This window comes from Dermacentor andersoni, chromosome 2 (genome assembly GCF_023375885.2).
Source record: "Dermacentor andersoni chromosome 2, qqDerAnde1_hic_scaffold, whole genome shotgun sequence".
Lineage (NCBI taxonomy): Eukaryota > Metazoa > Arthropoda > Arachnida > Ixodida > Ixodidae > Dermacentor > Dermacentor andersoni.
The window spans coordinates 64501808-64527506 of record NC_092815.1 but is presented as its reverse complement, the minus strand read 5'-3'; the positions used below and the strand labels follow the sequence as shown (position 1 = coordinate 64527506).

Sequence of the window (25699 nt, the reverse complement as noted above, 5' to 3'; positions counted from 1 at the left end):
TTACAAACAAAAGCACAGCAGCTTAAAAGGCTTCCGTACACCTTTAGCAAAATGTGGTGAGAAATGCTGCAAAGCACTGCCGAGAGGCAGCATGAAAATGGGTGCACATAAAAAGGATTTCACAACCGCAGCTCATGCAGAAAAACTGAACACAGAACACTGCTATGCATTAGCACTATAAGCACTTCAGAGTTCTTTACTGAGGCAGTGTCATATTCAGTTTTTGCAGTAGCAATCAATGAACAGCAGACACACGACACTAAAACTATGGAATAGGTTCAGTGCAGGCAAGAAAAGGGAAATAATATAAAACCATAAGCCATTCTCAGAGCCGAAAAAAAAAAAACATGCAGTTGCATGTTCATGCACTGTGGTGAGAGTTGTGGGGCAAAATCTGTTGCCTTCGCTCATGTACTGCCAATGTCTGCAGCTTGCTGTAACAAACCAGTGCTCATGCGGCTTCTCTCCAAATTGGAAACCTACCTACCAATGCAAAAACAACCATCCGTCGAAGCTCCTTGCCAGCTCACATATTCTGCCTTCAAAAAGTGTCCTAACTCAATCATGCTCAGTCAAAGACGAAAAAAAGACAGAACCCTTTTTGCACACAAACAATTCTATTGGTTGCATAAAGCAGGGCCAAGCATAAAACTTGTGTCAAAAATGCAAGCTCTTTTAGAAAAAAAAACTCCACACAGTAATGAAATTGGGCTTCCCTGCGTATGCAGGCCCTTCACCCCATGCATCGCCGATTACAAATGACATGCTCGAATGCAATACACAAAATACTTTGAAACCAAGCACCGAAGGTTTCTGAGAGAGAATGAATGCTTTAATGCTATAGCGTTTAACGCTATAGGCCCCGTGTCACAGGAAATCCGGTGTCGGTGTCCCATGAGCGAAAATTGCTGTACATATTCCATACAGCACTAAAGTTCATCTTCTATCACTAAAGTTGCTCATACCTTGTGTTACATTCTTTACAAATGAGAAGAAAGAAAATTGTGGGCCATATTTTGGTTAGTCATATCATAAGAAGCCAACAAACAAAGACACCAAGGATGGCATAGGAGAAATTGCACATACTTATTAATTGAATTAAGCAAATGGAAGAAAGTTCGTTACACAATTTTTTTGAATTTTGAGAATGAAAGCCTCCAAACAAATGTCATGAAACAAAACAGCAACAGTGCATGCCTTCTGTGTTAAATCTTCTCAGACTGAAATATTAAAAATTTGAAACAAGAACACAAGATCAGCCCATGCAAGAGGCCGCATTTCTACCAGATAGCTTGCCTTCGTGCATAGCATTCGCCACCAGCGTTTCCCAGTAAACATTACGGTTACGTAAGCTGCAGTTGCCTGGAAGTGTGAGAAGTAGTTAGGGATCTTTGAATGCTATCGCGTTCCACTCGTAATGAAAAAGTTTAAGCATCCTCCAAACTGTTTAGTAGCTTATCAACTTCTAGAAATTCTTTCTGGAGTAAAACACAAAAATATGGTACTGCACACAAGCCTACATGACAATCAAGCCACCACATCCTTATTACCTTCCAAAATGACTCATTCCTTGTGCAAATTACACAGATGCTCATCTATCTTTGTTTGGTAGGCGGCAATTTGTCTAGGAAATGTTGTGCCAAAAGCTTCGTCAAAAAGTGGTCGGAAACCTTGCCCCTCTTCCATGGGCCCACGCTGCCATAGCTAACCTGTATTATTGTCTCCACCAACATCAGTCTAAACTCCAGATGACTGACAGAATTTACGCTCGTGTCATACAATACAAATGTGTTACTAACCCTTTCAGTGTCAGGTTTTTTCCAGAGGTGACGCACCCCTGGCATCAGGGTTTTTTTGTCAGAGATTAAAACATGAACACAATAGTCTATTTTTGAAATTGCAGAAATAAAGAAATGGCATGAACAATCGCAAATACTCTCTTGGTGTGGTCCTCACATTCCTCTCTGATAAAAGGAATGTCAAAAGCAACATGGCGGGACAGAAATACGAAAATGCACTGGTACGTCAGCGACATAGAAAGGGTTAATAGTCATGTCAAGCAAATGCCAGAACAACTTGTCTTTTCCAGAAAAGCCTTTCCCCACGTACATAAAAAAATTCCTAATGTATCCACAGAAAGCTTTGGAGAAAACAAAAAAACTTGACCCCGAAACAAGTGTGCTTCAGTGGCATGCGTTGTTTCTAAGAAAGCCTGCCTATGAAATGAAGCACACTCTCGTCAACCAAGATGTCTCACTCATGCATTTAGAGTGCCTCAAATTTCTCAACAGGTCTGGTCAGGACTGTTAGGGTTGGCATCTGGCACCACGTGTTGAAAGGAATTTCAACCGACCATGTCTCACCAGGCCTCTTCAAAATGAAGCGTGACTTCCTATTTCGCCATGGCCATTTCGAGTGTGTGACAGAAGCCCCGCAGTGTACAGGTCTCTTTTGTGCGTGCGTGTGTGTGTGCGCGTGTGTGTGTGTGTGTGTGTGCGCGCGCGAGTTTACAGAATTGGACCTAGAGGAGAACTTCCACGAACCCGCAATGCACAGAAGAGACAGACAGGCGTCTACAATTCCAGGAGGCGGGACGACCTCTTCCTTGCAGCAGGCTCGGTATAACCTGAGGAGGAGAGGCCCTCTTTCTGTGCCGGTCATGTGACGTCGACGGAAGCAAGATCCCACCCCCTATTGTAGAGAGCCTATTTAAGGGGCTCCGAAATGTACTTTTCATCACTTCATTCTCTTCTCTTCAATTTTCACCAACCTTTGAATAAACCGTGCAAGTTTCGCATTAGAAATCGTCTCGCCCTTGCTTGGTTGCCATGGTCTACCAGATGCCTGCAGCCCGGCGACAATGCCACGCTACCCAATAAGTAACGTCAGTCGAGCTTCGATAGGCAGGCGTCGCTACTTCTCGGCAGCAGTACAAAACGCTACCCTGGAGTACGCAACAAACTGACTGGCAGCGATTGAGATACGGAACCCTGGAAACTCCAACTTGGACGACAACTACGAGATCGTAGCCTCTTCATCCTGGTGACAACGTTCGGAAGGAAGGTGTCTGGATTCATGACTGCATATGGTGAGTGCACAGCTTTTCTTCACTAAGATATCACTTGCCGTTACATATTTTTTTTTTTTTTTGGAAAGTACAGTGCAGTGATTTTCTTTAACCGTTCACGGAAGTTTGAGTATGTCAAAGTTGTTATAGAGTGAACAGTTAGCAGCACTAAGGGCAGCCATGAACTTGAAGGCACTAAAGAAGCCGGAATTGTTGAGCTTGGCCAAAGAATTGGGCCTCCAAAGTGCCGAATCAAAGAGAAAGCCGGAGATCATAGAGGCGATCGAAGCGATCGGGGCAGACGATGATGAACTGAAGGAATGCCTAGATAGCATTGCAGAGAAAGAAGAAGAGCGTAAGCGCCTAGAGGAAAAAGAAGAGCGCGACCGTGTTGCATGCGACGCACTCGAAATGAAGCGCCTAGAGATTGAGCTTCTGAAAGCCCAAAATTCTGAAAGACCTAGCCCAGAGACATGTGAAAGCGAGCGCAGAATGACAGACTTGATGGCACCCTACGCCGTAGGAGGGGACATAGGTCTTTTTCTGGTACAGTTCGAGCACACGTGTGAGAAGGCAAAATTTGTGAGAAATACGTGGCCGCAACGCTTGCTTACGTTACTGCCACGTGAGGTAGCTGATATCATTGCCCGCATGGAGAAAGAAGAAGCAGAGGACTTCGATGAAGTCAAAGCGAATCTGCTTAAAAAGTATAGGTTATCAGCAGAAGCATTCAGGCGAAAATTCAGGGAAGTCGAGAAGACCAAAAGCGAGTCATACTAAGAATTTGCATACACCTTAGAGGTAAACCTGAAGGAATGGCTCAGAGAAGAGGGTGCACTCGGCGACGCCGAAAAGACAATGCAGTGCATTGCTTTAGAACAGTTATGCCGCCGGCTGCCAGTAAACATCAAGCATTGGGTTCAGGATAGGCCAGGCGTACACACTATCACGAGAGCGGCCAATCTCGCTGAGGAATATGTAACCCACCGTGCGTTCAAAGGTAACGAAGCTTCTAAGAAGGAGGTGACTAAATACAGACCCGACAAGCCAGAGCAATGGTCAAAGTCGAATCAGTATAAATCAAAGGAAAGATCAGATTTAGTGAAAAGTAGTGACGAGAACAGCAAAGGAAGGGAGGAGTCACCCGAACAGAGGGCAGAGAGGCAAAAGAAAAAGGCTTTCGAGGCCAAGAAACCAATAGTTTGCTATAACTGCCAGCAAACAGGGCATATCTCCGTGGGATGCAAAAATCCCAAACTTGTGTTGATGTCACTAACTAGTAACGAGGAAAATCTGAAATTGCTAGAACCGTACATTCGAGACCTCATGGTAAATGGCAAACCGTGTAGAGTGCTTCACGACTCGGCAACCACAATGGACATGGTGCATCCGTCGTATGTAGAGGAAGGCCAGTTCACGGGAGAATGTGCTTGGATAAGGCAAGCCGTGGAAACCTCCACTGTTTATCTCCCTGTGGCCAAGATTCGGATCGAAGGCCCTTTTGGAGTACTGGACACTGAGGCTGCCGTCTCGGCACATCTCCCACCTCAGTATCCATGTTTATTTTCTAACAAATCAGAGGATTTGCTGCGACGCAGGGGAATCGGGTTTAGTGAAGGGATAGTGCAAGCCCTAACTCGTTCCAAGGCAAGGGAGCTCGCGGCCAAGGCAGTGTACGAATGTCCAGTGGTGGAGAAAACTGGTTTGATGGAGGATTCGTCAACCAGCACCAAATAGGACAGCCCTATAGGGGATAATGCGGAAAGTACCCACGCTAATGAAGAGGTCAGGAAAGCAGCAGAGCCTGAAATGTCTCACGAGGCAGAATGCAGACAAAGGTTATTGAATGTAAGCCCTGCCACATTGATTGCTGAGCAGGAAAAAGATTCCACCCTGCGTAACCTAAGGCCAGACGCTAAAGAAGGTGTGGCCAAACAGAACGTGAAGTTCCTCAAGAGGGCAGGCGTCCTCTATAGAAAGTACACCTGTCGAAAGGGAGTGCAATTCAACCAACTCGTGGTGTCGCATCCCTCTTGTGAGCAGCTCCTGCACCTGGTTCACAGGGGCTTTTGGACAGGGCATCTGGGCATTCGTAAAACAAAGGACCGCTTATTGCAGGAATTTTACTGGCCCAGCTGCTTTCGAGAAGTAGAAGCATTTGTAAGAAGCTGCGACACATGTCAACGCATAGGCAAGCCCGGAGATAAGGCTAAAGCGCCAATGAGACTTGTTCCCATTATAATGGTGCCACTTCGCGGGCTCATAATAGACACAGTGGGACCACTTCCCGCAACGCAGTCTGGCTATCGACATATTCTTACTGCATTATGCCCCGCAACGAAACTTCCCTAGGCAGTGCCTCTCAAATAACTAAGCTCGGTGGAGATCGTCAATGCGCTTTTATCTTCGCGAGAGTAGGGTTTCCTGCAGAAATCCAGTCAGATCAAGGATCCATCTTTACGAGCGCACTGACCTCGACGTTGTTGGAAAGGTGCGGTATTAAAATTATCCATAGCTCAGTGTACCACCCGCAGTCAAACGCGGTAGAGAAAGTCCACTCAGTCGTGAAACGGCTTTTGCAAGCCCTTTGTTATGAGCACAAAGCCGATTGGGAGAGTTGCTTGCCTGCAGCAATGTTCGCGCTTCGAACTGCACCGCACGAATCAACAGGTTTTTCACCTTCACAGCTCGTTTACGGACGCTGCCTTCGCTCCCCTCTCCGCATTGTTCAAGAAGCTTGGGAAGGCCGGGCAGACAATCCTTCGGTTGTGGCATACGTGCTAGAGCTGTTGGACCGTCTGCACACTTCTCAGGAATGAGCAGGGCAGGAAATGCGTAAGGCACAAAGCAATGCTAAGCATTACTATAACAGGACGGCTCGCACGCGACGCTTTGAAGTGGGGGAAAAGGTAATGATCCTGAAACCCTCGTTGAAAAACAAACTGGAGGTTCAATGGGAAGGACCGGTTGACATAATTAAGAAATTATCTGAAATAAACTACGTAATCACGGTACCGGGAAAATGAAGGACACCACAAGTGTACCATAGCAATCTACTTAAACCCTACCGGCAGAGGGAAGCCATTGTAAGCATGTCCCTTAACCAACCTGAGGAAATGCCTGTCGACTTTTCCAGAGTTAACAGCAGTGACGGAGGCAAAAGACATTCACGAGACCATTGACAAGTTAGTAGAACAGGCGGAGTTGAATCCCAATCAAAGGGCCGAACTGCGGGAACTCGTGTTTGAATTTAAAGACGTATTTTCAGACACACCAAGCAGGACCACTGCGATCGTTCACGATATTGAGTTAACCTCATCAAACCCCATTCGTTCGAAAGCTTATCGCGTTTCACCTCATCAACGTGAAGTCATGGCCGCTGAAATAAACATGATGTTAGAGCTAGGTGTAATGGAGCCAGGAGAGAGTGATTATACCTCGCCTCTTATCTTAGTTGAGGTCCCAGGAAAGGAGCCGCGACCATGTATCGACTATCGCAGGCTCAATTTAATCACGAAGGACCAGACTTATCCAATACCACATATCGAGGAAAGGCTTGAGAAAGTGAGCAGTGCTAATTTCATCTCTACGCTCGATTTAGTCATTGGGTATTGGCAGGTTCCATTGACCGAGAGGGCAAGCAGGCTTGTGGCGTTTATTTCCCCGATGGGAACCTTTCGTCCGAAAGTCCTGAGCTTTGGATTGAAGAATGCGCCATATTGCTTCTCTAGCCTTATGGACAAGGTGCTACGAGGAATGGAGGACTTTGCACTTCCGTATCTCGATGACATAACAATCTTTTCTTCATCATGGGCCGACCATATGCAACACCTGCGAACCGTGCTGTGTCGTCTACGAGAGGCTAACTTAACTGTTAAGGCTCCCAAATGCCAATTAGGGTGTGCGGAGGTAGCTTATCTAGGTCATGTAATAGGGCAAGGTCATCGTCGGCCTTCCGAGGTTAAACTGACTGCAATAGACAACTTCCAACAATCACGCACCAAGTGGGACATTGGATCATTCCTTGGCTTGGCGGGTTATTACCAAAGATATATCCCGCGGTATTCCGAGACTGCGAGTTCTTTAACGGATGCTCTCAGAAAAACAGAACCACGAATGGTAAAGCGGGATGACGCAAAAGAAAAGGCTTTTAGTATGCTGAAGAACGCACTAACGAGTCAGCCAGTGTTGAACGCGCCCGACTACTCTAAGCCATTCATTCTTCAGTGTGATGCCAGCGACAGGGGTATGGGGGTGGCGCTCTGTCAAAAGAGAGATGACGAGAACGAACACCCTCTACTGTACGCCAGTAGAAAGCTTTCAGTTCATGAGGAAGCATACAGTGCATCAGAAAAAGAATGCGCCTGTGTAGTATGGGCGGTGCAGAAGCTAGCTTGCTATATCGCTGGTTCAAGATTCACCATAGAGACTGACCACTGCCCCTCACATGGCTGCAGTCCAGGTCTACGAAAAACGGTCGTCTTTTGCGCTGGAGCTTGGCTCTTCAACAGTACAGCTCTGATAGTCGCTACAAGAAGGGTAAGCTTAACGGCAATGCCGACGGTTTGAGTCATTGCCCCTAGAGTAACGAAAGCCTCAGGCTCACCCGGGTTTCCGTGGCATTTGTACGTTCGTTCGTACGTTTTTCCAAAGTGTAGCCGATTGTTAGCTGATTTTAATAACCACGTCTTAACGCTTTCAAGAAATGGCTGTTTTTAGTGTTCAGGGGGGAGGGACGCGCGTAAGGAATGGGAAAGGTGTAGCGGGTTTTCTTTTTTTTAAAGCCTGGTGTGTCTTGGAGGAGGGTGGCCTTGTGCTCGCTGCTTTGTGGTTGTGGGTCCGGCACTGTTCTGGGGTGATTGCTTGCCCACGCAGGAGACGAAAAGTTGCGAGACCTGCTTGCAAGACCAATTTCACCAGACCGGACCAGGGAGAAAAGTCACAAGAGCGCCACGAGGACTGATGACCACTCCCAGGAATCTACCTGCTACGAACTTAGGGTTCGTCACCTCTAAGGGGAATTCTGCTACCGAAATTCCGATCCCTTGTACAGCGGCTGCTGGCCCCTACATGTCGAGATCTTTCTGCCTCGCCGGAGATGCTGTTAGGGTTGGCGTCTGGCACCACGTGTTGAAAGGAATTTCAACCGACCATCTCACCCTGCCTCGTCGAAATGAAGCGTGACTTTCTAATTCGCCATGACCATTTCGAGTGTCTGCTGGAAGCCCCGCAGTGTACAGGCCTCTTTTGTGTGTGTATGTGTGTGTGGGTGTGCAAGTTTAGTTTAGAGAGACCCTTTCCTCGAATTGGACCTAGAGGAGAACTTCCACGAACCCGCAATGCGCAGAAGAGGCAGACAGGCGTCTACAATTCCAGGAGGCAGGACGTCCTCTTCCTTGCACCAGGCTCGGTATAACGAGAGGAGGAGGGGCCCTCTTTCTGTGCCGGTCACGTGACGTCGACGGTAGCAAGATCCTGCCCACGATTGTAGAGAGCCTATTTAAGGGGCTCCGAAATGTACTTTTAATCACTTCGTGCTGTTCTCATTTTCTTTCATCTACCTTTGAATAAACCATGCAAGTTTCGCACTAGAAATCGTCTCGCCCTTGCTTGGTCGCCATGGTCTATTGGATGCCTGCAGCTCGCCGACAACACCACACTACCCAATAAGTAACGTCGGTCGAGCTTCGATAGGCAGGCACCGCTACAACTCAGGAGCAGTACAATACGCTACCCTGGAGTACGCAACAGGGTGGAGCACGGAGACGGCTGCAACCCAGGGAAAGCTGCTCTTCAGCTGCCGCAGCCGCAACTCGCGAGGCATTTGTCGGGGTCATACGGTGAACAAAGGCAGGGCATGACAAAGGATAGGAGCAAGATGTTTACATGAGGTCCTTCCTTCGTCGCGGTTTGCAGTCTTCTTATCTCTGGCACTCACAGGCTGCATCGATTTCGATTGCCCTGCCTTTATGTTTTGTTCATTGCAGTGGGTGCGGGGCTCTACAGCCATGTGACAGTGCACGTTTGCGACTAGTTTGCAAGGGAGCTGCGCTACCGGCGGAAAAGCCGTCTGGATCCCCGCAATGCAAGAGAGGAAGAAGGCACCTGCTCTCCTTGCTTCCGTGGTGTAAATAGGAGCACAGAATAATATGAACTTTATTTAATTCCCACATGTAAAGAGAAGAGGGCTGATGCTACCTTCTGCAAATGGTAGTGGGACAGTCACTCAAAAATAGGCAAAATTTATTTCGAATATGCAATTACTTGAGTCACCGTGACTCAGATGAGCTTTTCACTTACTTGTCATGCCTATGTTGATATTTTACTGCACGAAAGTAAGATGTTCATAAATAATAAAACAAGTGAAAATTAAGATTAGGAAAGTTCAATTTTTAGCTCACTTCTCCACATAAAGCAAGGTGCTGTCCCAGTCATGGGAGATGGAAGCTATATACAAGTGCCAACATATCTATCAATGTTCGGTTCAGCAGTTCAGTGAGCCAATTTGTCTACAGGCTCCACTACAACGGCCTCATTTTCATTACTATGGCCGTCAGCCATGCATGTGATTTGCTGCCGGCTACTCTGCTGGCTGTCGATAAATTTTTGTCACGGCCGTAATGTCTAGGCCACTAGGCTTAACAGGCACCGCTTCATCGACAGTCGGCAACCAAAGTTGCAGCTTGGTGTCAAGTCAGCATGGCAACAAATTTGTTCAAAGCAGTCATACTTGGCAAGCACAGATCATGTCAGAAAATCTGAGCAGCACACTGTGCAGCAAACAAAATTTCGGTCGTTACTTTTTCTTCATCCAGAAAGTCTTCATCCACGAGGCCTAGTACATTAGTAACATCACTGTGGTAGCCTCTATCCTCCTCAGCCTACCACTGCAAGAACTCTCCTAACTCCAGGGTTCCAGGGATAAGAAAGAAGACTGACCCGCCTACCTTGGCCTTGAAGCAAGCAGCTCTGGGTTGTTTGCACACTTTCTATTTTGACCAAGTCCACATATATACGTATGGCTCTTCCACTCAGACCAGCTCCACAAGCGCAGTAGTTATACCATCACGATCAATAAGCATCCAATACAAAATTTCTCATGTGACAACATCGACCGGTTCGGAGCTTGTTGCCCTCCGAAGTGCCGTTGATGTATATGAAGGAGCACGGCGTGAAGGGGGCGAGCGAGATTGGCGGCGGGAGGGAGAAGGCGAGCGGGAGTAGCGGGGTCGTGGCAAAGGTGCTGCAAGGTCAGATGATGGAGTGGGCATAGAAGGGGCGAAGGAAAAGGATGCGCTATAGGGGCGAGGGGGGTAATCAGGATAATAGCGCGTCGGAGAAGTCCAGCGGCTGCGGCAGTGGCGAGTGACATGTCCAATGCGTCGGCAGTTAAAACAAATCGGCTTGTCCTCCACGGTTCGCCATTCTGAGGGGTTGCACTGTCCATAAGAGGAGTAAGAAGAGCGCGGTGGGGACGTGCGTGGAGACAAAGGTTCCGAGCGTACGGGACGAATGGATTGCACGCTGACGTTGGACAACTCTTGACGGACGACGGCCTGGATCAAGGAGATTGTCACCGGAGAATGTTCAGGTAACGGGAATGAAGGGGCCGCCGGTTGTGCCGCTTCGACCTCACGACGAATGATACGGGTCAAGTTGTCACATTGCGAAGGCTGGTGGAAGAGGTCGTCACAGGATGACGTAGCAGCTGTGTTGGGAAGTCGCGTGATGTGCTGGGATACCCGGCGGCTTTTAGCATGCTCGAGACGGCGGCACTCCTTGAGGATGGTATCGATGCTGGTGACGTTCGTAAACACCAGTAAATTGAAGGCGTCGTCAGCAATGCCTTTGAGGACGTGATTAACCTTATCCTCCTCAGTCATGTTCGGGTCAGCCTTGGCACAAAGGGCCAACACGTCGAGAATGTACGACACATAGGACTCGGTCGACGTCTGCACAGGTGTGGCAAGGGCTTTCTTGGCGTTGACTTGTCGACCAAACAGATTGCCAAAAAGGTCGCGTAGCTTGTCTTTGAAGAGATCCCAGCTCGAGATCTCCTCTTTGTGAGTCTGGAACCACGCCAATGGAGCTCCGTCGAGGTAGAAAAGTACGTTGGCAAGCATAACAGTCGGATCCCACCTGTGACTGGTGCTGACACGTTCGTATAAGCGGAGCCAGTCGTCAACATCAGGACTGCTGACTCCGTTGAAAACATCAGGATCCCGAGGTGGGGAAACGGCGACGTAGGTCGGGGCTGCAGGCAGAGACGCTTGCGCAGATGGAGTGCCGCCAGCAGGAGCCGAAGTTGCATTGTCGCCGTTGCGACCGCTGCGAAGCTCTATGACGGGTACGGGAATGTCCACCTCCACCAAATTAATGTTACGTGAAGCTGAAGCCGAATACTATTTACAATTTATTTACAGGTAAGCTCACGGAGGCCAAAATGGCGACGCTGTATCAAAACCGGCACACACGTCGTCTTCGTCCTCCTCAGTGCAGCCACACTGTGGTGGCTGTTCCGTAGCAATATTAACAATGAATTGGCTAATCAGTAGGCAATATTCTGCAACTCAAAGGCAGCTTTAGAATGTCTTACAATGTCAGCCCGTCGTCACGGGTCCTGTGAACAATTTGTGTCGGAGATAATAGACAAGCACCATCGACGAAAGCTATTTACAAGTATATTTACAAGGCAATACGCCGCAGTTGGCCAAGAGGCAACAGCCCGCGCTAGCTTCCAATCGTCGTCGTCATCTTCTTACTGCTCGGCTCTTCGTCATTGGAAATACTATCCCGTAGCACTACCCCCGGCGGCTAAAGCGCCGTCCTGGAGCGACTAAAGGCCGGACTCTCAAGCAGTGTAGTAGGTCTTGAGCCTGCTGACGTGCACGACATCACTAGATGCCAGAGTAGACGATGAGGGTGAGCTCACAGGAGCAATTTCGTACGTCACAGGCGTCACCTGGCACAGCACGTGGTAGGGCCCTGTGTATCGCGAAAGGAGCTTTTCTGAAAGTCCGACATGACGAGAGGGCGACCACAGGAGCACGAGTGCACCAGGCGAAAACTGTACGTCACGGTGGCGGGCATTGTACTGACGCTGCTGCGTGGTTTGCGTGTCCGTCAGTCGAGCACGGGCAAGGTGGCGTGCATGGTCGGCGAGGGCGATGGCGTCGCGCGCATACTCGCTTGTTGAGATCGCAGCAGGAGGAAGTACCGTGTCAAGGGGCAAGGTCGGTTCGCGACCATAGAGTAGATAAAATGGAGAAAATCCAGCGGTGTCGTGCCGGGAAGAATTATAAGCAAATGTGACGTAAGGAAGGGCAACGTCCCAGTCGTGGTGGTACTTCGAAACGTACTTGGACAGCATGTTGGTAAGAGTACGGTTTAACCGCTCTGTCAGGCCATTTTTTGAAGGATGGTATGAGGTAGTCAGCTTGTGTTGAATAGAGCAGGAACGCACAATGTCGGCGATAACTTTCGAGAGGAAGTTACGACCACGGTCAGTAAGCAGCTGTCGCGGGGCGCCATGCACTAAGATAATGTCACGCAAGAGAAAGTCCGTGACGTCAGTGGCGCAACTGGTAGGGAGAGCCCGCGTGATAGCGTATCGGGTGGCGTAATCAGTTGCGACAGCTACCCATTTGTTCCCAGAGGATGACGTGGGAAAGGGACCGAGGAGGTCTAATCCAACACGAAAGAACGGTTCCACAGGGACGGTGATCGGCTGGAGATCGGAAGGTAGCACCTGAGGTGTTTTCAGACGCTGGCAGGGATCACAGGCAGCAACATAGTATTGGACGGAGCGAGCGAGACCAGGCCAATAAAAGCGGCGGCGGACGCGGTCGTACGTGCAGGTTACCCCAAGATGTCCTACAATGGGTGCGTCATGCATCTCGAAGAGTACGGTCTGTCGTAGATGCTTTGGCACGACAAGAAGAAGATCAGGGCCATCAGGGAGGAAGTTCCTTCGGTACAGAATGCCGCCCTGGAGGACATATCGGCCAACGGATGTGTCAGTAGGTGTAGAGCGCAGACGCTCGATGAATACTCGCAGCGATAGGTCTCGGTACTGCTCATCGGCGATGTTAGCGAAGGCAGACACAGAGAAAATGCCGTCGGCGGTACTACTGTCGGCGTCATCAGGTTCGTCTACCGGGTAGCGAGACAGGCAGTCAGCATCCTTGTGTAGTCGGCCGGATATGTAGGTTACAGAGAACGAATATTCTTGGAGGCGTAAGGCCCAGCGACCAAGTCTTCCTGTAGAGTCTTTCAATGAGCATAACCAGCAAAGCGCGTGATGGTCTGTGACAACGGAAAAGGGTCGGCCATATAAGTATGGACGGAACTTCGCAACCGCCCAAACTAGGGCCAGACACTCACACTCAGTGATGGAATAGTTGCGCTCCGCGGGCGAGAGGAGCCTGCTGGCGTAAGCGATAACACGGTCGTGGCCACGCTGGCGTTGCGTCAGTACTGCGCCAATTCCGTGACCGCTGGCATCAGTACGGACTTCGGTAGGCGCAGAAGGATCGAAATGGGCCAGAACGGGAGGCGTTGTGAGAAGGTCGATTAGAAGCGAGAATGCAGAGGCCTCATTATCACCCCACTGGAAAGGGGCGTCTTTCTTCAAAAGCTTGGTTAGTGGTCGTGCTATGGCCGCGAAATTTTTCTCGAAACGGCGGAAGTACGAGCAAAGGCCGATGAAGCTGCGCACATCCTTGACACACTTTGGAACAGGGAAATGCGTAACAGCATGGATCTTGCCTGGGTCCAGTTGCACTCCGTTCGCGTCAACGAGATGTCCAAGGACGGTAATCTGGCGATGGCCGAATTGGCACTTCGATGCGTTGAGTTGCAGACCGGCTCGACAAAAAACGTCCAGGACTGCTAAGAGGTGCTCGAGGTGCGTAGCGAATGTTGGGGAGAATACTATAACGTTGCCCAAGTAGCACAGGCACGTGGACCATTTGAAACCGTGAAGAAGGGAGTCCATCATGCGTTCAAAAGTGGCAGGAGCGTTACATAGACCGAACGGCATCACTTTGAATTGATAAAGACCGTCGGGTGTTACAAAGGCAGTCTTCTCGCAGTCGAGATCGTCCACGGCAATCTGCCAATAGCCGGAGCGAAGGTCAATAGAGGAGAAATAGCGAGCACCGTGGAGGCAGTCAAGGGCGTCATCAATCCGAGGTAGGGGATACACGTCCTTTTTGGTAACCCTGTTAAGGTGCCGATAATCCACGCAAAAGCACCATGAGCCATCCTTCTTTTTTACAGTACAACAGGTGACGCCCATGGACTACATGACGGTTCAATAATGTTCTTGGCAAGCATTTTGCGAACTTCGGTGTGAATAACTTGACGCTCAGCCGGTGATACTCAATACGGGCGGCGATGAATAGGAGGAGCATCGCCGGTATTAATGCGATGTTTAACAGCTGTTGTTTGGGCTAAAGGACGATCGTTAGAAGTAAAAAATATCTTGGTAGGAAATCAGAACGCGGTAGAGCGCACGAGCATGTTCGAACAGCATGTCGGGTGCAATCATTTTCTGTAAGTTGGCGATGGTACAAGTTGCCGACTGCGATGGTAGAGGAGGATCGGCTGAATTGTTGTCTACTGAAATCGATGCTACAGAGTGATCCTCGAATGAGCAAAGTTGGGCCAGAGACATCCCACGTGGCAGCACTTGTGTCGTCAAGCCAAAATTGACCACTGGCAGGCAGACGCAATTCGCCGTAATAGATAAAACTGTATGAGGTACTGTGATCCCGTGTGTAAGGAGGACGTCTTGCATTGGAGCCGCGATGTAGTGACCGTCGGGGACTGGTGGGGATGACACGAAGTCAACGTAAGTCAGTGCCGAAGACGGCAAGCGAACAAATTCGACGGAACTGAGGCGAGTAGGGTGTTGTTCAGCGGGATCCAGAACAGGCAGGTCGAGGCGGAAAGTACTGGCGGAGCAATCGATGAGAGCAGAATGTGCGGAGAGGAAGTCTAAGCCAAGGATGATGTCGTGGGGACAGTGAGCGATGACTGTGAATAGCACGGTAGTGGAGCGATCAGCGAAAGAGACGCGGAGGGCACACATACCAATTACAGGGGCTGGTCCACCATCGGCGACACGGACGACAGGCGTCGTGGCGGGCGTGATTATTTTCCTCAGCCGGTTTACGAAGGTCAGCGCTCATTACCGACAAATGCGCCCCAGTGTCTATGAGAGCAGATACAGGAACACCGTCGACTTGCACGTCAAGAAGGTTCAGATGAGTGGGCAATGTCAGGAGAGGATTTGGCGGCGTAGGGAGCAATGCAGCGTCACCTCGAGGCACTGCATCGTCTAGTTTTCCGAAGGGAGTCGGCGAATAGGAGCGACGGGGCTGGGGGGAGCGAGATTGTCGTCGTTGGGGCGAAGGCGAACGAGAATAGGGGCAGTTCGGCGTAGGAGAATCGGTGGCGGCATTATCTGAGCAGGCAGCATAGGGACGAGAAAGGCCACCTGGGGGGCGAGAGTAGGCAGTATATGTAGACTGGTTCAGGGAACTCCAGCGACTGTGACAGTGCCGAGAAATGTGCCCAATTCGATGGCAGTGAAAACAAATTGGCTTGTCATCTGCAGTGCGCCATTCAGAGGGGTTGCGGAAACGTGGTGGGTAAGAAGGTGCGGGACAGGGCGGAATCGAAGAAGCCGAGTGGCTATCAGGGCAATGGGCCGAGCAGATGGTGTGAATACCCATGTTGGCGAACTCCTGGCAGACAACCGCCTGGACCAGGGAAACAGTGACTGCAGGTGCACTGGAGGGGCTGGAGTCGAAGGCAGCCGGATAGGCGGCCTCGATCTCACGACAGACAATCCTGGTAACATCGCCAGTGTTGTTGGGACGAGGAGCATCGGCACAGAAAGATGTCGCTGGGGTGTTGGGCAGACGGGCAAACTGTTGGTCGATACGTCGGCTTTTAGCGAGTTCCAGGCGGCGGCACTCTTTTATAACTGCATCCACCGTCACCACGTTGTTAAATACGAGCAAGTTGAAGGCGTCATCGGCAATGCCTTTGAGGATGTGGGAGACCTTCTCGGACTCAGTCATGTGTGCGTCAACTTTGCAACACAGAGCCAAGACGTCCTGAATGTACGTGACGTAGGGCTCCGTTGACGTCTGCACACGACCGGAAAGCGCCTTCTGCGCGGCAAGTTGGTGACCGTAGGGGTTGCCGAACAAGTCTCGGAGTTTTTGCTTAAGCGAATCCCAACTGGTCAGCTCATCTTCGTGCGTCCGATACCAAACTTGAGGTGTGCCACCGAGGTAAAAGACTACGTTGGCGAGCATAATAGTAGGGTCCCACCGGTTATTGCGGCTGACGTGTTCGTACTGGCTGATCCAGTTTTTGACATCTTCCCCATCTTTTCCCGAGAATACGCCAGGATCACGGGGAGCAGGGAGAGTGACGTAGGTCGTCGAAGTGGCAGCAGGTGTCGGAGCCGGCGGAGTCGAGTTGTCGTCGCCGGTAGCCATGAAGGAAGGCTCGACATACCGTCCACTGCGAAGCTCCGTGACGAGGTACAGGGAACGTCCACCTCCACCACATATGTTACGTAGGAAGACACCGACGAAAGCTATTTACAAGTATATTTACAAGGCAATACGCCACAGTTGGCCATGAGGCAACAGCTCGCGCTAGCTTCCAATCGTCGTCGTCATCTTCTTACTGCTCGGCTCTTCATCATTGGAAATACTATCCCGTAGCAATATGATCACGAAAGGACACGACGCCATGTTTCAATGGCTGCCAGGTCATTGTGGTATCTCCGGCAACGATCTCGCTGACGAAGCTGCTAGGAAAGCACACGAAGGAGCAACCCTTGTTTCTGTACCTTTATCACGGACTGACACAACCCAACACTTAAGCAAGCTAGTGCACCATATGACATTGCAGATGTGGTACATACCTGAATTCACCCAACATCAATTGCAATCCCTCGACCCATCTACACAACAGCGGCTGTTACCTGGGCTTTCCGCAAAATAAGGAAACAATGCTGTGCTGCTTGTGCTTGGCCACCGCATTCGCGTTTGATCGGAATGGCTGACAGCGCCGAGTGCAATGCCTGCAGTGTCGAGGAGATTATAGAACATGTACTGTGCTACTGCCCGCCTTATGAAAATGAAAGACATGACCTCTGCCCAGCTCTAAATCAGTTAGATGGAAAGCGATTCACCATGAACAAGATCTTGGGATCATGGCCTCGGATATCGCAGCTACAAAAGGCCACAAAAGCGCTGCTGCAATATTTGAAAGCTACCGGATTGAGTCACCGTCTGTGATCTGGACTGAGTGACCGATCCGATATCCCCAGTGGTCTTTCTCTTCTTCTTGTCTTTCCGTCCCCTTTTCCCTTTCCCCAGTGTAGGGTAGCCAACTGGGCTCAGTCCTGGTTAACCTCCCTGCCTTTGATTTATAATTTACTCTCTCTCTTTCTCTCTCTCTCTCCTAGCTATATCACAAGGAAGGAGTAGACACTGCACACAAGTACGCCCTCCATTTTAGCTTTTTCAATAGCATCAAAATCGAGTTCAACCTTTCTCTAAATAATTTACAATACAAGAGACCCACCCTCTGGCATCTCGATGTGTCCGCAAGAATGGTCGGGAACATTCAAGTAACTCAGTTACTCGTGCACCCACCAGTTGAACAAACTGACTTCTTTCACTTAAAACTGAATTCGGCAAAATAAATCGGCCGACTTTTATCTTCTTTTCCTTTTTGGTTTAAACTGAAAACATCGAACCCTACCTATATTTTTGTCTTCGGAAATATACAGTGCTGAGCTGTGAAATGTCACAGCTACTTTCACAAGTGTTTGCTTGGCGATATTCAAAAGGCATGCGTTTCGCAACTGACTGTTAATGTGACATTTCCAGTTTTGTGACATGGACTGTAAGACTAGATCCATCTGTGCCATCATAAAACACAGATGACCCAAAACCATGAAAAGCGAAGTGCCACCAAGACTCACAGCGTGAAGAGGAGCTTCTCCAGGATCCCCATTAGTGCAGTGGCCACAGCAAGCACAAAAATTGCCAGTCCGAAGTAGACATGCAGAGGCAGGTACTGAGCTCGCAACCACTGGCGCACTCCAGGAAACAGGAAAGCCACGAATCCACACAGTAGCTGCAATAGCACAAATTGGTACCATTTCTATGTACTCTGTTTAACATGACGAGTGTGATATGCTATAAGCAGCCATGTACAGCTACACCACAGTTGCTTACTTCTGTTAGAAAATATAAGTAAACATATTTATCACAATAGCACATGACCAGCCTCTTTTGCTGGCCAAGCTAGAATGCAAGCATTCATGCCTAGCATGTGTTAATACAGCCCTGCAGGTGCACATTCCACAGTGGCCCACACTGTTCCCAAAGCACAGTTCTACAGCTTCAGCTATGAACCAATTTCCTTAGTCGTCTAAACTCGTACCCCACGCTGCAACGATTCTGTCGTGACAGGCCTGGGTCAAGCATGTCTTTGAAATTGTGTAGCATTGTGAAGGTTTTCCATCTTTCACTGAAGAATTCCATTTCTTACTCGTAACGGCACGTATTATACTGGAACAGCCCATGGCAAGTGCTGCTTGTTATGTACTTATCGGATCTTTCACGTTTTCCACTTGCCGATAGGCACCTAGAGGATTCGTTTTCAAGAAGTGAACACTTCCCGTCAACTTGGACAAAATTTCTCTTACCGGCAGCACCACACACGCCTTAATTGCAGCCACCTTACTCCCAAGAAAGTTTACGTTGCTGGATAATTCAGCCTTTCGACTTTCTTACAATACCTTCACACTAAGCCTCTGAATTTCTTGATCCTCAATGTCTTAAGGGGCCAAAAAAACTACGGGGCACCCAAGCTATTCTTATATGTGTAAATACAAGAGTATTACTTGTCGCTGAGTATGTCGCTGAATTATGTTGTTGAGTTTAGTGTTGCGGTGAAACGTTGCTGAGGTTAGTGCTGCTGTGTTATGTTTCCGAGTGTAATATTGCTGCTTATGAGGTCGCAACAATGCAACACGATAAACCAGCCATATTGTGAGCTCTCAGCTGAGTTTATTAGTGGAGTTGTCATTAAAGAAGTGTTTCATGCACATTGTGTTGACTGTTCTTTCTCGATGACACCACTTTTCAGCATGATGACACCACTTTGCCGAGCGACAACAGTACTTTACGAGTGGCACCATGATGTTGACACTATGTTTCTTCATTAGGTTCATAGGCAAATTTCACCTCATACTATGGCAGAATGTCGTAGTTGTTGTTCGATGGCTACCTGAAGTGCATTGCACCTTATATTCGTCATCGTTATCCATGGGCTCCAGCGATAGTGTCTGCAGGTCCAAGTTGATCGACGGTAGCGTGGCCTTGTGATCAGAGTAGTATGTCGATTTGTACCTTACTTCGTGCACTGTGTGGCACGGGAATGTTGTCTTGCTGCAGCAGCTCACTTTGCATGTTTTGCTGCACTGCGATAGTCTCATACTTCATCATCAGTGAACTGGTGCCTCCAGCCACGCTTTGCTGTCTCGCCTGATGATGTAGACACGAGCAATTCAACTTCGGACAATGAAGACTCCATAGCACCAACAGTGGCACCTCTCCTATCATGCGCCATCAAGTGAATCACCCGCCAGGCAGAGTCCAATCACATGCACAGCCTTGAAGATATTCATCACTGTCGCCTGTTGTAATGGCGACGCAATGCAACAGTGGCGCAGTGATTGGTGCGCTCGGCTATGGAGCAGTAGCAGTGGCGGTGGGGCGGAGGATAGATCCTCACCATGGCGACTTTTTTTCTTTAGTGCAGATGAAAATGACGTAATTTGTGTGCCGTTTTTCTGCCACCGCTTTCTGATGACAGCGGGGTCACACTATGGGCCAATTAATGTCTTTGCACTACAAACCTTGCCCTTGGTCTAAATCATAAAATCATGTCCTTGGGCACTCATTATCTTACCCTTGACACCTCACATTGAACAAGTCCTTCAGAAAACAATTCAAGGAACTTGCCTGCCACTTCTCTATCTCAACGGCCTATACACAGTCAAAAGGCTCTTGCCTAACTGCTTCTAAGCAAAGCACCAAAAATCAACTGTGGTTATGCACAGTGACAGCTAGGCCTTCTTTCCCACAAGCTCTACCTCTAGCTCAATACAGCCTACAGCTGCTACAGTTCCCGAAACTTCTCTTATGTAAGAGTATTTTGTTATTGACCCCACAGATGGTTGTCACTCATGATAGCTATCAAATGATCATGGTGATACGACCACAGTGTTAATGACTTATTACAGAGAGGACTTGCATAAGGAAAGTTTTGCGAATACAAGCCCAGGACTTCTCCAGTAATGGCCTACGAAAACTCCATACAATGTCCCCATTATCCATCACCAAGCAAACAGCTTTCATGTCCACTTCCATAGAAGCAGGCTGGCTGCACATAAGCAGTAATGCATAAATGGAAGCCTGCAACCTGAACGCATTCCTGGTGCCTCTGCAATGAACAGCAGCAATTGAGACCCCTAGCTCCACAGATAACAGGCGCCCTTTTCAAGAGCCCTTTGTTCATACAACAAAAACAATGCCGATTCTCAAACTTGCATGAAACATTGTACACAACAGTTATGGCAAAAACCCACAGCAGATGCTCCAATCACAGGCACTACTATTCCAGCAACCCACAGTGGTTTTGCCACGTAAGAACCCGTAATTTAATTTTAAAGGCAAAGCGAAGGTAAAAGGAGTTGTACTTGTGATCACATGTTTGAAGACAAAGGCACACAATAGGTGCTATGAAATGCAATGAAATCTGTGCTACACTGAAAAAAAGTTGCTGATAGCAACAATGTTGACTGACAAAAGCTCAAAATGAAGCATGAGAGTTACGCTTCTTTCCATGTCACAGTGAATGAGAATGTCTTCGAAAAAATCAACTTGGTAGACGCTCTGTTTTTTACCAAAACGTTTGTAGTCTATGCCCAAAATCCTCCAATTTCTATTAGGACGTGCTAGCGTGTTCATACCTTGTTATATACTTAACCGAAACTTGGCTCTGCAACGACTTACTGACCAAGAATTACTTTCCACCAGAATACACAATTCATAGATGTGACCGCATGAATGATGCATATGTTAAATATGGCGGTGGTGTGCTAATTGCTGTCCGGAACAATCTTAGCGTTATAAGGCGTGCAGACCTTGAGATTGCACCAAAGACTGTGTGGGTTGAAATTCCTGTTAAAAGCAGCAAGAATTTGTTACTTTGCACAGCCTACTTCCCTCCTAGCATGAGTAACATGCAGTTTTCGGAGCATATAAGTGACTTATTTAAAGTTGTCGATGTTGCAAAACAATGTCCTGGTAGCTGGTGATTTCAATGTTCTGTCTATTGTTTACAATTCTTCATGCACGATATCCATGTCTTCGTCATCCCCTCGCTGTGATGCACTGTTATTATAAAATTTCTTGGATTAACGCAGTTTAACATGGTTCTAAATTCTGCTGGCAATGTTTTAGATCTAATTCTGACTAATTCTTGCATTGTTAATTTTTCTGTTGCTGTTAGCGATTTGGTTCCTGTTGACCATATTGGCACATTCTGCTCGAATTTGCAATTTTTCTAGAGGCGATTCATGGGTTGGGCGAGCCTCTTCGCTTATTTGTTTTTCCGAACGGTGACTATCTAGGTCTTTACCACTATTTGAATGATGCCAACTGATCTGAATCAACAGATATCAACAAAGCAGTTAGCATCCTTACTGATACAGTAAAATCTCGTTAAACTGTATCCGCTTAAACAGTAGTTTCGTTTTAAAAGTAGTAAAGTCAAATCTCTGACTCAACGGCTATTGAACATAATGTGTTTTGTATCCGCATAAACCGTACCAGCTTACTGCGTATGTATCAGTTAAAACTTAGTGTTTCCCCTTTTGGTCGTGCAAACATGGCAGTGCGTCGTCTCTATCGGGCGGCCCGGCAGAGCAACAAGCCTCAGAGATCGGAACAACAGCCTTCAAGTGCCCTGTGCGTTTGTGCGTGAAGCCACATCAACATCAACATCATTTTGGCGCCATACCAGAGAGTGTTGTGGCATCGTGCAAGCAAGGACTCTCGTCATGCCGAAGCTCGGATAAAAAAAGACACCGGGTGGTCAGCATAGAAGAAAAATTAGACATTCTTCGTGCTATCGAACATGACACGAAGTTGGGGCTGGCACGCGACAAGAATCTACTGTTGACTATGGTGTGTGGCATTTGGAATGTGAAGAAGTTGCTCGGCAGCGCTGCACCGCGAAGAAATACCATGTCGGCTACGATAGCGAGGTCGCCTACCAACTCGCCCAAACTGCCACGCTTTTGATGAGGTTCGATTTTTCGCTATCGTCGCGTCTGTTGTTGCTGAAGTGTCACCTGGCGACCGTGATGAGGACAACTCGGAAAGCGAAAGCATGGGCAATTCAGGACTGACAGTGGCAGAAACTGCGCGTCACGTCAGCCTCATGAATGCAATCATCACGATGAGAACAGCACCCCACAATGAAAAGGGCGCGCCGTGACTTCTGCAATGCTACCGTGCCAGTGCACGAAGAATATGCAATGCCAGCGAGGAATCTGCCATGCGAGTGTTTGCCGAGGAGAGGGGGCAGGCTGAAAAGCTGGCTCACAGCTTCAGTAAGTTCAAAGCCACTGTCGTCACTGCTAGGCCGCCGCGGCATCAAATGAAAATAACACTTTTGTCGCGCGAAGTTAAATACTGCATGTCTTTTTTCCCTTTCATCGCAATCTCTCTCAGTTCCGTTTTTGACAGGTAAGTGGGCGATCTCATGCTCGATCTCATGCTAATTCGGTTAAGCAGTACTACCATTTAGTACGTACTTTTTCTGAGCTCCAGCCAACTACGGTTTAACGAGGTTTCACTGTAATGCAAAATGTGCTTTGGAAGCCTTCATTCCCTGCAAAGAATTTCATCCTGCTCGCTATCCTACGTGGTTTTTTAAGGAATTACACGGTCTACTTTGTAAAAAGCTAAGGTAGCATAAGAAGTTCAAGAAAACAATCATCCGCGTGGTATGAAAAATTTAGTGTCTTGCAAAGCCAGGTGAAATTCGTAACGTGTAGAGACAGTGATGTATACATTAAGTTTGTTGAAGAGCATCTAAAATGCGATCCAAAACATTTCTGGTCCAATGCAAAAGATTACAGTTCTAAGCGGGCTGAGATTAATGTCATAAATTATCCATCTCATGGCATTCTTAGACACTGTGACAATATTGCCAATGCATTTGCGGAAAATTTTCCTCGGTTTTCCTAAATACCGTGTATGCTCCTAGCTCTGGTGACTGGCAGTACACATAGCTTCAGTGACCATTTCAACATTTCATGTTTTACAGAACACAATATAGTAGTGGCTGTAAGTTGAAACCAAAGCATTCTCTTGCTTACGACCGCATACCAAGTTTTATTATCAAAGGCTGTCCATCTATTTTTGTTCCTCTCCTTACACACATCTTTAATCTTGCTTTGCATACAAGTGCCTTTCCTTCTTGTTGGAAGAATGCAATAGTTGTGCCAGTTCATTAAAATGGCAGCATGAGTGACACAAAAAATTATCGCCCCTTGTCCCTCTTGTTGCTGTTTGCAAAAATGTTTGAAATAGCTATGTTTACACCTCTGTCAGTTTTCTTTAAGCATAAGATTAGTATATACCAACGTGGCTTTGTTCATGGTAGGCCTGTGGAAACAAACCTTGTTTCTTTTCTTGATGCTGCAGGACCTGCTGTTGCTAACCAAAGACAGCTAGACACCGTACAATACTTTGACTTGTCAAAAGCATTTGATGTTGTTTCTCATGATCTTCTTATCCAAAAACTCTTGTGTTACGGCATTAGTGCTAGCCTGTGCATGCTGATTAAAGACTACCTGTCAACTCGGTTAAATTATGTTTGCGTTGGTGCTAAGCACTCTTTGCCTTATGAATCAATTTCCGGTGTTCCTCAAGTGTCTATCTTAGGCCAATTATTTTTCAATATATTTGTTAATAACTTTGAAGAATGTCTGCATTATTCATGTCTCCTTTTATGCGCTCACGATATTGCTACGAGGCGCTGCAGTAGCGAACGATGATGAGAGGACTGGCGAAGACAACAATCGCCGATAGTTGTGCACATGGGCTCCATCTTGTACGCCTGTCTTCTGCCCGTTGTATATATCTTGTAAATATATTGTCAAGCATCTTTTCTTCCCATAAAATTTTCGAGGAGAGTGCGGTTTTTTGAGTTTCAAGACAAATTTATGCAGCGGACACTCCTTGGTGGCATCCACAATGCCAGCACAAGGCGGGGATGAGAATGCTTCAAGCATGTCACCAACTGTGCTTCAACCATCCACCACCAACCACCCCGTCGTCTTCACACAACCGCGTGACCCGGGTACCTTTACCAGCTCTGAAAACACCGACGTCGAAGATAGGCTTTAACTGTAAGAATGGGTGAGCACTAGCAACAACTGGGACCCGACTCTAATGCTAGTGCACATCATATTTTACCTGGCAGGCACAGCACAAGTGTAGTTTCTGAACAACAAGCAGGAACTTACAATCTGGGAGGTATGTAAGCAAAAGCTCATCAATCTGTTCGGCAAGCCCATTGGACGCCGTCGTGCTGCACAGAAAGAACTTGCATGCCGAGCTCAAACTCGCACCGAGTCCTATGTGACGTACATCCAGGACGTGCTCACGCTTTGACGCAAAGCCAATGACACGATGCCGAAAATGGAAAAGGTTGTGCATATTCTCAAAGGTATCGCGGATGACGCATTTACACATGTGCTTTTTAAGAATTCATCCACAGTGCAAGACGTCATCAATGAATGCCGACACTTTGAAGAAGCAAAGAGTTGCTGCGTTACTCCGAACTTCACATGTCTTCCAAACACTGCTGCGACGTCTGCCTGCGAGGATCTCCTTCTCCCACCCGTTCCTCCCATTCCTACTGCATCCGACAATATTGTGCGCATCATCCACCTCGAGATTAAAGCTGCCTCCTCAGTTCCCTTTAGGTGCGTAACCCCGACAAGTCCCATGCAACCATTTCCCTTATCCAAACCGTTGTGTGTCAAGAACTAGCAAACGCAAGATTACAGATGCTTTGCCCAGTCAACGCACCTGAATACCACCCACCCGCCGCATCTGAGCTATACAGAAGCCCAACTGTTTGTCCTCGTTATCATAATTCCACAGAATGGAGGACTTCCGATGACAGGCCTATCTATCCGTTTCTGTTGTGGATGCATTGGACACATTTCCCGCCAGTGTCGCAGTGCTTGGAACTCGCAGCCTTGGCCAAACTATCGAAACATCCAACGTAGGTGGTAGTTCCCAAGTGCCGGTACACAATGACGACGACAGCACTCTGCTATCATGGCCAGCACGATCAAACCACTACCCTTCGCCATCCGACACCTGCCCCGCTCACCTCTGTGTCATCGCTCTCCCTCTCCCTCATACTCCCACCACTCATCGGAATATTGATGGGCGCAGCTGACCACCTGACCCGACAACACGACAACCTGACCCGAAA

The 25699-nt window shown here is 48.1% G+C and overlaps 1 protein-coding gene across 2 annotated transcripts in view; it reads right to left on the bottom strand.

Moving 5' to 3' along the window:
* The window catches only part of LOC126542208 (transmembrane ascorbate-dependent reductase CYB561), a 52188-nt gene that overhangs the window by 10804 nt on the left and 15685 nt on the right, over positions 1–25699 (bottom strand). For both annotated transcript variants that reach the window (XM_050189166.3, XM_050189165.3), the window contains exon 4: positions 18087–18241. In XM_050189166.3, coding sequence (XP_050045123.2) covers positions 18087–18241 — 155 coding nt within the window. The remainder of the gene's footprint in view (positions 1–18086; positions 18242–25699) is intronic.